The sequence below is a fragment of the Salminus brasiliensis genome, chromosome 25 (assembly GCF_030463535.1).
Source record: "Salminus brasiliensis chromosome 25, fSalBra1.hap2, whole genome shotgun sequence".
NCBI classification, from domain to species: Eukaryota; Metazoa; Chordata; class Actinopteri; order Characiformes; family Bryconidae; genus Salminus; species Salminus brasiliensis.
Window position 1 is genome coordinate 21,781,927 of NC_132902.1, and position 12,260 is coordinate 21,794,186.

Below are 12,260 nucleotides of genomic sequence, written 5' to 3' on the forward strand. Positions count from 1 at the left end.
TCAGCTAAGAAGAGATAGTTAAGAGATTTTTAAAGAGGTTATTTTTCAAGGCCCTGAATGAAGTATAAGTTTTGTATTAAAAAAGAAGTCTCCCCATCCTGTACATAGTGTCACGACCCACATGCTATAATATATTGGTTTGAGTGTCACTCGATGACAGTGAGACAGCACAGTGATCTGATTCATTCGTTTGACTTTTCACCTCATCCAAAAATTCTCTTTATTTATGATAGTGTTATTAAGGCCATAGTTAGAGTAATTGGATCACTGTATACCTGCATCTGAACAAAGTTTCAGGGACTTGGCTGCACAGATTCATTCCAGACCTCTTCAGGCATTCTTCAGGTTGTCTCGAAATATCTGGTGAGTTTTCCAAAACCTTTCAGAAAGAGGATCTTTTCATCCAGACTGTCTGGAATTTTGTGGTGAAACAGAACAGCTAAGAACTCGATGTGTCCCATGCAATCATTCTTCGGAGAGAGGGACACTGGAATGGTGGAATGGGCTTCTTGTTTTTTCCTTTTTTGAACACCGTAGTATATGCAGGTTGCAAGTTACACCGATTTTACAGCACTTACAGTATAGAGGATAGGATATGAGGAGGCAAAACGACATGAAGTATTACTTTCATCTGTAGTCTGTTAGGATGGATTAGGATTAGAACTATTTCATAGCCATAAAGGAGGAGAGGTTTACATACAGCTTATTTATTTTACTTCACCGTACAGGTTAGGAAGTGAGTGAGAACAGAGTCTCAGGACTCTTCAGTCAGCGCAATGTGAAATTAGGTATATTTATTAATTCCTCATAAGATCACATACTGTCTAGTAGTATGACTGGGTTTGCCAGAATATTCAGCCGGAGAATCCTATGATATACATGCAGCACATAAGCAGTACACTAATGGACCGAATCCAGCATGAATGAACAGAATATATCACACCAGTGCAGTTATTTTAAGCACAATAAGCCATAACATTAACACCACCCCCTGTTTCTACACTCACCATCCATTATATTAGCCCCACTTCCCGTATAGGAGCACTTTGTGGCGCTCTGCATACTTCGTGAGCCTCTTTTCACCCTGCTCAGTCTTCAATGGTCAGGACCCCACAAGACTGACCACCACAGAGCAGCTATTATTTGGGTGGTGGGTCATTCATCAGCACTGCAGTGATACTGATATGGTGGTGGTAAACCCTGAGAACAGTCCATCAACCAGAAATAACCAACAGTGTCCTGTGAGCACCGCTGAAACTGGACTAGAGGATGACACAGTGAACGGACACAGTGTTTAAACACTCCAGCAGCACTGCTGTGCCACCACCATGCCAGTCAGTGTCACTGCTGTGATGAGAATGACCCACTATCCAAATAATAGCTGCTCTGTGGTGGTCAGTCCTGTGGGGTCCTTGGCAGTGAAGAATAGGGTGTACTGCAGGGTGATGGACCACAGTCTGGAATTATAGAACTACACAATGCTCCTATATATGGGAAGTGGAGCTGATAAAATGGAGGGGGTGTTAATGTTGTGGGAAATTAGAGCATGTAATATATTTTCTTCATGTCGAAAAAGGAGCCAGTTCAGTGCATTACTTTGTTCAGTGTACTTTTTGAAAAAGTTTGGCTACACTCTTAAAAATAAAGGTAGGCTGTACTGCTCTGGTTTTAAGCGCCTATGAAAATTAGAATGGAAAAGCTCTGGGCTTTTCTGGGCAGTAAGTGTTTATTTGCTTAGTAAAACACTAATATTAGAATAAATATTAATAATATTCCTACAGAAAGTGGTGGTGGTTCTCCATCACTGTGCTCATTAGAATATCTCCAAAGTTCTCCTCCTTCTAATTTAGAGTTCTCCTTTAACACCAGGTTTGGTAAATCAGGGCTTAATGATGGTAAATCATTAAGCCATGTGCCTAATGATCGCTGTGCTGGCTGGACAGGGGAGCGTACAGGAGAAACCTGGAACCAAGCTTTGTTCCAGACTAGCTCACAAGATCTCACCTCCTTACTTAAAAATTAGCTTTTTTGTTCCTTTTTTACTTTATTTATATTTACCTGCATCTTTTCTAATTGGATCTGGAGTTTCTACAAGCAAAAATGCTTTTTAACATAAGATATATGTGCTTAGGTGCCTAAAACATCTGCACAGTACTGTAGTTCTTAAGAAAAAATGCCTTAATTGATACAGAACCTTGAGATCTGGAGCCTTTTTTTAAACTATAGGAGGTTCTCATTTACAAGAATGCTTCCTTAATGAACCGAAACCAGCTATCATGTAGAATATCTTTATCTTTAAGAGTGTAGACATGCCAGACTGTGTCAAAACCTGAGTTTAAATACAATTGTGCATTTACTAGTGCAGTTCATTTTCATGTTTTGTCTCAGCGTGAGCTGTGCAGGGCACAGTACTGCGAGACCAGCACGCTGCTGGACTAGCTTACTGCTATTACTGTCATTCTCGGTTCTCAGAAGACCTCAGAGATGTCCTATTTTTGTTCCTGTGATGTTGTTTCAGTTACATATCAGCTAGGACAAGTGCCTTATGAATGTTTTCTCTTGCGAAACACACGGCCGTCTGGTCCGCTCTAGTATCAGCGAGAGGCTGTGCCTCTGGTTCCCAGCATTAGGGGAACTCTATTGTAATCTGTAATCTTGTGTTCATCATCAGTGGACTGATAGGTAGAAGACACACAGTAGAAAATGAGAGATGTATTCGGAAATCTCCTGCCATGCTAATTTCGATCAGGACAAGCAGAGAAGATCTTTGTGTTGGGATTTAAAGGAGCTCACCTTCACCTCAGTTATGACTTTCCACATATCTCAGTGAAGGAAAGCCAAGCCATTGAAACAGCAGATGCAATGAACTGAGATGGAGGTTGCCAAGAGAACTGACCACTACATTATCGTCTGGAGATAATGTAGACACGAATGACGTCACACGGCTTGCTTTTGTTGGGATAAATGTATTACCAAAAATGGAAGAGTGATAAAAAACATTTTTGCCAAATAAAACATTCCATACATCACTTGTTTGAATACAAGGCATGAATTCATTGTGTGTTCTTGATAAAGCACAGACTGAAGTCGGAGAGCTGAAGTCCAGTCTTTCACTCAGAAGAGTTATTCACAGTTCACAGGTAATGGAAAGTTAAGTGTTTTGCACCTCGTTCAACCCAGTCTGGAAATGCATGTGGGGTCAGTGTCAAGCAAACAGGTTTCTTTGAGTAACAAGACTGCAAAATTACAGCAGCTACAGTTTGTTCAGTGGGGTGGAGTGCAGGCACTCAGCTGGCCTTTGACTGAATGGAGCCTTGTAGGGCTCTTCTCCTGCACGCTGCCTTTTCTCCTCCCTGGCCGTGAGCTCCTCTGCGTCCACTGAGAAAACTCACCAGCTGAGACCCCTACTGGCAGAGTCAAAATATGGCATCCGGTGGAAAAAGGTGGACAACAGCAGCCCATATCGACCCAGAACTACACAGCTCCAGTTACAGTCCTGTGATACTGTCTTCCTTGAGACAAAGACAGAACCTAGATCAGCGCACTCAGCGCAATATTTGGGTCAAATATGTTTCTTGTGGAAGTTACTGTAAAGTATGGCTGTCACTAGAAATTACTTATTGCTATGTAGGAGTAAGCTCTGGAGTATATTGAGGGTTAAATTAGTAATCAGAAATGGATTAAAATGATCATAAATGAAAAAAAAAAGATGAAAGATTCCACAATGACATTATGTGGCTGATGTTTTCATCAAGCATTGTCTCTTACCGTAACAAAAAACAGCAGGAGGCTCTAAAATATGTGTCATCACTAGGACTGGGCGGTATAACAGTAATACCGCGGTATTTAAAAATGAGGACGGTATCTCAAAATTATAGTCTCCTATGTGTGAAATTTCTGTAGATATCTAGAACGTGCCCAAATAAGTTCATTCCACCATGTGCATATAAGAGAGCCACAGGGTAGGCGTGCTATGGGAGCTCACTGATTGGTGATGTCACGCTCTTAAAACAGGTGGGAAAACAACAAGCCCACCATAGTTGCAATTTGCAAAAGGGCAAGGATGAAGCAGTCTCCTAAATAAGCCTGAAAACAGCCAAAAACACTCCAAAGACTATTCCCCCAACACTGTCTGTGCTGTGGAGTTTAGCCCCCTAGCTAACGCTTAGGTATCGAAGCCAGCTGCCAGTCCAATCACAGCTTATCTAGGCCTCAACAGCCCCCCGTTATCATTCTGCCATTTACCAACGAATCACTGACAACTTGAGTAGTCAAATCTGCCACCACCTTCACATAGTCATATGAAATGAGGTAAAGAGGATTACACAGAGCCGGCCCAAGGCATACTCAAATTGAGCGGCCGCTTAGGGCCCCACGCCACCAGGGGGCCACAAAGAGGGAAAATACATATTAAAAAAAAAAAAAACATGAAAAATAAAACAAAATGGTATTACACAGGTAAAAGCAATTTTTATATGAATTTATTTTTATAGTTGGCACAACAATACTAGGACAACCAATATCTGCTGTTGGCTGCTGCTGCTGCCACAGATATGCCCTGCTTGGGTGGTCGATAAAGGACTGGACGCTTCAGCATATTACACAATATTTCTCTCCCTATAAAATGATGAAGCATCTGGTGCTGAGGTGGTGGTATGGGGGCCCCCAAATGAATATCTTCTCAGGGCTCTGTAAAGGCTTGGGCCGGCCCTGGGATTACGGTACTAACACATACATTTCTGTTCATATTATCAGGGCTATAACCGTATACCATCTACCATGCTCACTTTCTAATTTCTCAGAAAGCTAATTCACAACTAATAGATATGACATGTATAGATATCCCAAAGTACCTACTGATAACACACCTACAGTGCAGTCAGCTGCCAGTTTTGGACACACCTGGTCGAATGTGCGCTGATCATCACCTTAAAAACAGTTGATCCAAATGCTAGAGTTGTAGGACTGTGGCAGTGTGTTTGTGTGAGGATGGACATACCTCTCACTCTATGCAGATACAGTTAATGTTAACGTGCATTAATACACACGTATTAACTCCAATAAATAGCCTTAATGGCCAATATGACCGAATCATCTTCTCTCACTTCAACAGTACAGCTTAGGCCTACTTGAAACCTACCCCTCCAGCTACGGCATCCTAACACCCTGTGTGCCCCCAGCGTCCTCTTTTTTGAAAACTAAAATATAGCTCTAGCGCCCCCTAGCATATGGATCAAATCTTTTTAAGATTATGCTCAGCACACATTCAGCCAGGTGTGTCCAAACTGTTGACTGGTGCTGTATCTACAATACACTGATTACATTATTAATATATATATTCCAGCATAATGTAGTGTAATGTAATATGGTGGAGAAAGTGCTTCAGAGTTTGGAAGCTCTGCTAAAAAAAAATGACGATGAGCAAACCAGCAGACCTAAAAGCCAGAACCTACCCGTTCTGATCTATCAACATATAACATACTGTCACTGTGACTCAAAATCCTTGTAATCCTTGTAGCCTTAAAAAATGGCAAGTTTACAGATCTTAACTTTCAATGGAAGCCAATATGAAAAAATTTATTCCAAGTAGAGATGGGCAATATGATGATATTTTATTAAAATTGTGATAAAATTAGTGTTTGTGATGCACAATATGCTTTTCTGAGCGTATCGTGGATATCGTCACTGCTTAGACAACACTGACCAACTCATTAAAGTGTAATTAGAAAAGAGTTTTTAAGAGTCTGTCACTACTGATGCATTCTGTCTGCATGTCAAAATATTGTAATAAATATTGATATTGATCTGATCTGTTCATCATTAAAATTTGAGATAGTGTAAAAAACAACTGAGATTCAAGTTATGTAAAAAAAAAAAAAATGAAAAACATCAAAATGGAGATCCAAGGTTTTTGTGTGACAGTGACGCTATGTGAAATATTTCTGGTGACATTTTTCAGTCCTATGGGCTTATGAGACAATCATGATAGTAAATCTTGAAGGCAAGTTTGACCACATTTTGAGATACGGCTCTCCTAAGCAGTAAATGATGAAGATCTGACTACAACTGACAGTAATATTGTAACCTAGTCACTGGCCACACTAATATGGAGAATATACTGTATTATAATAATAATACTACTAATAATCTGCCATTGGAACCATAGTCTGTACGCTTCCACCTACATAATCTTAGCTTTTTATTATTATTTGTGGAAATTAGAGCAAGAACCTCCACAAAAAGTGAACAATCTAAAGTTTGATCTTCACTGGAAGTTCTCCATCCATCTCTACAGCTCCCAGCTCATCATTTGTAGAAGAGTCCGGTCCTGCACACTGGATGGCAGATGGTTGTATTACTTCGGTTCACATTCAACAGGTGAAGTCACACTCTCAGCAAGTCCCAGTCATATTTATCTAGAGCTATAGCAGTATACTCCATATTTGTGGTGCGGGGCAGGGAAGCCAAAGCTGCGGACTCCTGGTTCCTGAGGGCCGCAGTTTGGGCGAGGGTCAGAAATGGGGTAACGCAAGCTTCTATCAGCCAACCATCCCGCATTACAGCGATCCAGCCCCTGGAACTTCCACGCTGCAAACAGGTGACCCACCTTGGCTATCTGAGCACCATCCATGATACAGGCCTGGACCGCCTCAGTGAAGTTGAGCTTCCGAGGGTGCTGGAGGTAGTACACTCTCCCTAAAACAGTAATAAATCAGTTATTCAAAGTAGCTTTTGTTCTTTATGGAACCAACAGTGGTTCTTCTCATGGCATCACTCAAAGAATAATAATGGTAGACCATAATAGGATTAAGGGTAATAGATTTACACTATATGGACAAAAGTATTGGGACACCTGCCTTCCAAAGGCATTTAAAAAATATTTTCGTTGGAGTAACTGTCTCTGTTGTCAAGGGGAAGCTTACTAGATTTTGGAGTGTTGCTGTGAGGATTTGGTTGCATTCAGCAAGAAGAGCATTAGTGAGGTCAGGATATTGGATAACCACCACCCCACCTCACCCCCAACTCCCCAGCTCATCCCAAAAGTATTGGATGGAGCACCAGCATCACTCCAGAGAACATAGTTCTTCCACTGCTCCACAGTTCAATGCTGGGGGGCTTTATACCCCTCTAGCCCACACTGGCATTAGGCAGCATGGTGCCAGTAGGTTCATGTTTATCTGCTCTAAAGAGTCCTATTCTATTGGCAGTACTTCTCTACAGGGAATGAGTGCAGCTTAAAGTACCTGAATGCATTCTTTAGAAAGGGTGTCCACAAACATTTGGACATGGTGAATGAAACAAATATCTATAACTTTAAATGTATCTAGAACAAATGTGTGTCTAGATATTGCTACACAATCCAACCCAATGGGAAAAAATGGACTGCAGGGCTCTCTCTCACCTCTGATGGAGGAGGAGAAACAGAAGACATCGTAGCGGTGCATGAGTTTGTGCCTGGCTCCATAGCTGCGCAACCCAGGGGCCAGTCCAAGGCCTCCGCAGGGGGACCGAGGCTGAGTGATGGGGTACTGCACTGTCCCATCTGCCAGCCAGCCCGCATTACACCAGTCCAACCCCTCCTGCCAGGCTTTGTAGAGCTGCTCGAATGTAGCCAGTGCAGCGTCCTGCTCCTCACACGCTCGCCGCGCCGCCTGGAAGGTCATGTGGTAGCGGCCGTGGTGCGGCTGGTAGGGGAACACCACACCTGAAACCCACGGGCCAGCAGGTATAAGGTCACTACAGCTTTAGGGAGATTAGATGAACTCAATTAAATGTGTGGCTGTACCTCTGATCTCCAGATCTACTGCCGCACTCTCATCTTCCAGCCCATCAATGACCTCGCAGCGATACTGTCCACTGTCATTCAGGCTCACGTTAGTGATGACCAGTGAAATGTCTCCCGGGACGCCCTGCTGGAGGTACACGCGATCCTTGAAGCTTCCAAAGCTGCGGTGGCGGTGGCCAATAGCAACCAGGACATCAGACTCACTGTCCCCAGAGACGGGCAACCAGGCCCACTTCACCCGCACCCTCCGAGGGCTGCTCAGTGGAGGCTCATACCAGAAGCGGCAGGGCAGGGTGACGTTACCGCCGCTCATGGTGAAAGCAGATGGCGGCTGAGCCTCGATCCGCAGTTTAACGCCATTGAAGTAGACTGTGGGGGTAAAGAATGAGCTTGAAGAGGCAGATATTCTTCACAAGCTGTTCAGCAAGACAGCAAGTATCTACTAGACCACTGCAAGTATGTACATACAGTATACTTGCCTATTCAATTCAATACAGTAGGTCAGGCCTTTAATATGAAAGGAATGACATTGCTTCTTGAGTGTGGCCCAATACAGGCCAATCACATCAGAGATACTGAACACACAGTGTTAAAGACACAGTAAGAACTTACAGTAGTTTAGGCCTTTCTTTTTAAAAGTATGAGGCTTTCTGGACTACTTTCTGAAGAAAATATTAGATCTATAATATAGGCAGCCAATCAGAGCCAATCAATTCTTTACATATAAACCAGTCTTAAGGACACAGTAAGAACTTGTGGCAGTTTAGGCAGTGGTGGCTCAGTGGTTAGAGCGGTTGGGCCTTTGAGCAAGGCCCTTCACCCTCTCTGCTCTCTGGGTGCTGCAGCAGTGGAGCAGCGCCCACTTGTCACATTAAAGTTATTAGGGGTGTCTCACCCTGTACTGCTTTCTGAATAAGGCTAATAATACACAGCCAGCCAATCAGAATGTAGATCATGGAGATCATTTACATATAAATCAGTCTTATAGACATAGTAGGAACTTACAGCAGTTTAGAGCAGTGGTTAGAGCACCAGGTTATGTGTGTGTGTGTGTGTGTGTGTGTATTCACTGCACAGATGGGTTAAAGGCAGAGGCCAAATTCTGTGTCCACTGGTAAATACGGTGGTCTCGTCTTATTAAAGTTGCAGTAAGAACGTACAGCAGTTTAGGCCTTTTTATAAACATTATGAGGAGTGTTTCACCCTGGACTGCTTTCTAAACAAGGCTAATACTACACAGGCAGCCAATCAGAGCAGAGATAATTTACATATAAATCCTAAAGCCACAGGAAGAACTTTAGCAGTTTAGCAGTGCTGGCTTAAAGTGGTTAAGTGGTCACTCTGTGTGTTTACTCAGTAGTGTGTGTGTGTGTGTGTGTGTGTGTGTGTGTGTGTTCACTGCCTGGATGGGCTAAAGGCAGAGGCCAAATTCTGTGTCCACTGGTGAATAGCAGTCAAGTTATGAGGAGGGTCTCACCCTGGAGGGCTTTCTGAATGAGGCCAATACTACACAGGCAGCCAATCAGAGCAGAGATCATTTACATATAAATCCTAAAAAGACAGTAAGAACTTACAGCAGTTTAGGCCTTTTTATAAACATAATGAGGGCTGTTTCACCCGGGACTGCTTTCTGAACAAGGCTAATACTACACAGGCAGCCAATCAGAAGACAAAGCTCTAAGTCTTAAAGACACAGTAACAAATATCTGCCTATTTTTTTGAGCAGGATCAAGAGAGGTTAGAAGGATGTTCATGTAAAATGAGTTAAGAATCAGATACAAAAAAGATAAGCAGGTCAAGTTAGAATATGGCCCCTTAAAATAACTGCAAGCAATAAAATCTTAGGGCAACACTGAGTCACAATAACACTGAGGAACTTACTCTCTCCATTGCCATTGCCATTCAAGATGTCTTGGTAGAAGAAGCCATTTGAGGTGGTGGAGGCAACCCGGCAGGAGTAGAGGAGGAGGATAAAGGCCAGCAGAGGGCGCTCTTTCCCCATTTGAGTGGTTCTCTGGGGAGCAGTGCTGAGCAAAATGAGCGCAAAGTGGTTATAGACGCCTAATGCTGAAATAAAGACCAGAAAGGGGGAAAATCAGGCATTTCAGACTGATATTCCTGCTAAAATTAGTTAAACATTTAAACGACCTAATTATGTGGCCATTCTACACAGTGAGTGCTTCCCTAAAGTGTGCCCTCTAACATTAATTAACATAATTAAACTTTTTATATAAGAAAGAGTATAAATTAACCTAGATAAATAAAAATAAATATATGTGCACTTACAAAACTATAAAAGCTGGATCATCAGCCATCCTGAGGCTAATTTCTCAATAAAAACACAATGCAATACTCCATTAAACTAATATTAATCTAAACCAGCTCTCATTTAACGTCTTACTAACCTCTGCTCTGCGTTCACTTCAGATGGCACCTGCAGTCAAAGAGGGTCCGATCAGAGCTGAGAAGGTCCCTCAGATCCTGGAGTTAAACACGTGAACACAGCAGCTCCAACACTGAGGCGAGAACAAGACAGGGGCTCCACTTAAACTGACCAGAGCTGACCAGAGGAGGCTATTTTAACACGAAGAGGGTGTCCTACAACCATCTACAACCACTGGAACCCCACTGTCCTCAGAAGGAGGAGGGGGGAGATGTTACCTCCCTCACTTTTTCACTTTATGGAGCAGATCTTATCTTTATTCAGTTCCTCCTCATCATTTATCAGAAATATACACATAACTATCTGCAGAATTAAGTACAGTTAAGTAAAATAATAAAGAAGAAATAATATATAATATAAAATAATAAATAAATGCACAAACCATTGGAAAAATTCATATTATTAAATGTAATAAAATAAAAAACTATACAATTCTATAATTTAATTAATTATATTTATATAGACAATAATACAGATAAAGAACAAGCAAGCAATCTACCATTAATTAATGAATTAATAAGATTAATAAGGATTAATAAGAAACACTTACATGATCCTTACAAAACCATAAGCAACTTACAGCACTACTGAAAAGTACAGTAAATAAAGATTATGGGTGGGGCTTGTTTTTTTTTATTCCCATGAGCTGCAGTCAACCCCCCCGCCTACCCCCCCTTTTTAGAAACACTGCAAATGCTGTCTTTCATGAGATCATCGTATGGTTAATTTATCAATGCACTTCTAAACCATAACACATGAGCTCATCAGGACAGCTCGGAGCTTGGAGACACGAAAGGCTCACTACAACCCTGCAGTCTCCCTGATTGGAGAGCAGGTTTAAAGTCTGCCTATAGTAAAGGTTTGTTATGAAGGCCTCCTAGAACTAGAAAACATCAACCATAGAGGATATAATGAGGTAGTTTGCTAGTTTCATAAGTCCTCTCTCAGATCTTACCTGTAGTTCCTTACCTGTAGCATTATAAACCCAATAATATCAGCCCAAAAAACTGCAATCCAGCTTTTGCAGAGACAGATGAGGACCAGCTTCCACCGTCAGCGGCCACTAGAGCAGACTGAAGCACCTGGGCAGATAACGATCTGAAAGTGCAGAGATAAAAAGGCTCAGCCCATTCTTCGGCCCTCTGTTTTGGAGCCCCTCTTGAGTCTCCCATCTGTCCTCAGACACTTGGGGCTATTACATGTGTTTGGAGGGCAGAGTGTGTGTGTACACCAGTGGGGCAGATGAAAGGCCTAGCTCCAGGCTAGGAATGCTAAGCTGGTGTGAATAGGAGGGAGCTGGAGGAGGCTGTAATTTGGGTAATAAACTGGAAGCTGCTAGAGATCATTCTTGAAACACTGCACTCTTAAAAAATAAAGGTTTCTAAGTGGTTCCTGAGTTAGAAATAAGGCCCTTAACTTAAAAGCTTTACATTATGTGGATGTTCCTGAAGCATCCTCACACGTCTCACAGTGGTTCTTCTAGAGCTTCATGCACATCTTTTCAAAAGGGTACTAATTTGAGCCTTGGGAGTCCATCTACGCTGACCATTCACTGACAGGTGAAGTAAATCACGTTGATTATCTCATTAGAGTGGCACCCGTCAAGGGGTGGGATATATTAGGCAACACGTGAACAGTCGGTTCTTGAAGAAGAACCTCAGCCACTTCAACAAGAGCCAAACTGTGATTGCTAGACGACTGGGTCTCCAGCCGAACATCTCCAAAACATCAGGCAGGTCTTGTGGGGTGTTCCTAGTATGCAGTGGTCAGTAATTACCACAATTGCTCCAAGGGACTACAACCGGTAAACCAGTGAAAGGGTCACGGATGCGATCTGTGGAGGCCCCTCTTCACAACTTATGGGACTTGCTAACTTGCTGCAGCTAACACCACAGGATGCCCTCAGAGGCCTTGTTGACGCCATGCCGCTGGCACGAGGGTAACCTGCACAATATTCGGTAGGTGGTTCTCATGCTATGGCTGATTAGAATATCTTGTATACTATCATTAAGGAACGAGCGACAAGAGGAG

At 42.5% G+C, this 12,260-nt stretch overlaps 1 protein-coding gene across 1 annotated transcript; it reads right to left on the reverse strand.

Moving 5' to 3' along the window:
• Positions 1 to 4,459: 4,459 nt before the first annotated feature.
• Positions 4,460 to 10,317, reverse strand: LOC140547907 (hyaluronan and proteoglycan link protein 3-like). The gene is made up of 5 exons (XM_072671180.1): positions 10,192 to 10,317; positions 9,668 to 9,853; positions 7,787 to 8,155; positions 7,403 to 7,705; positions 4,460 to 6,696 (listed from the first exon to the last, which is right to left on the reverse strand). The coding sequence occupies exons 2-5, from the start codon at positions 9,786 to 9,788 to the stop codon at positions 6,413 to 6,415; spliced, it is 1,077 nt and encodes a 358-aa protein (XP_072527281.1). The 5' UTR covers positions 9,789 to 9,853; positions 10,192 to 10,317; the 3' UTR covers positions 4,460 to 6,412.
• Positions 10,318 to 12,260: the final 1,943 nt, after the last annotated feature.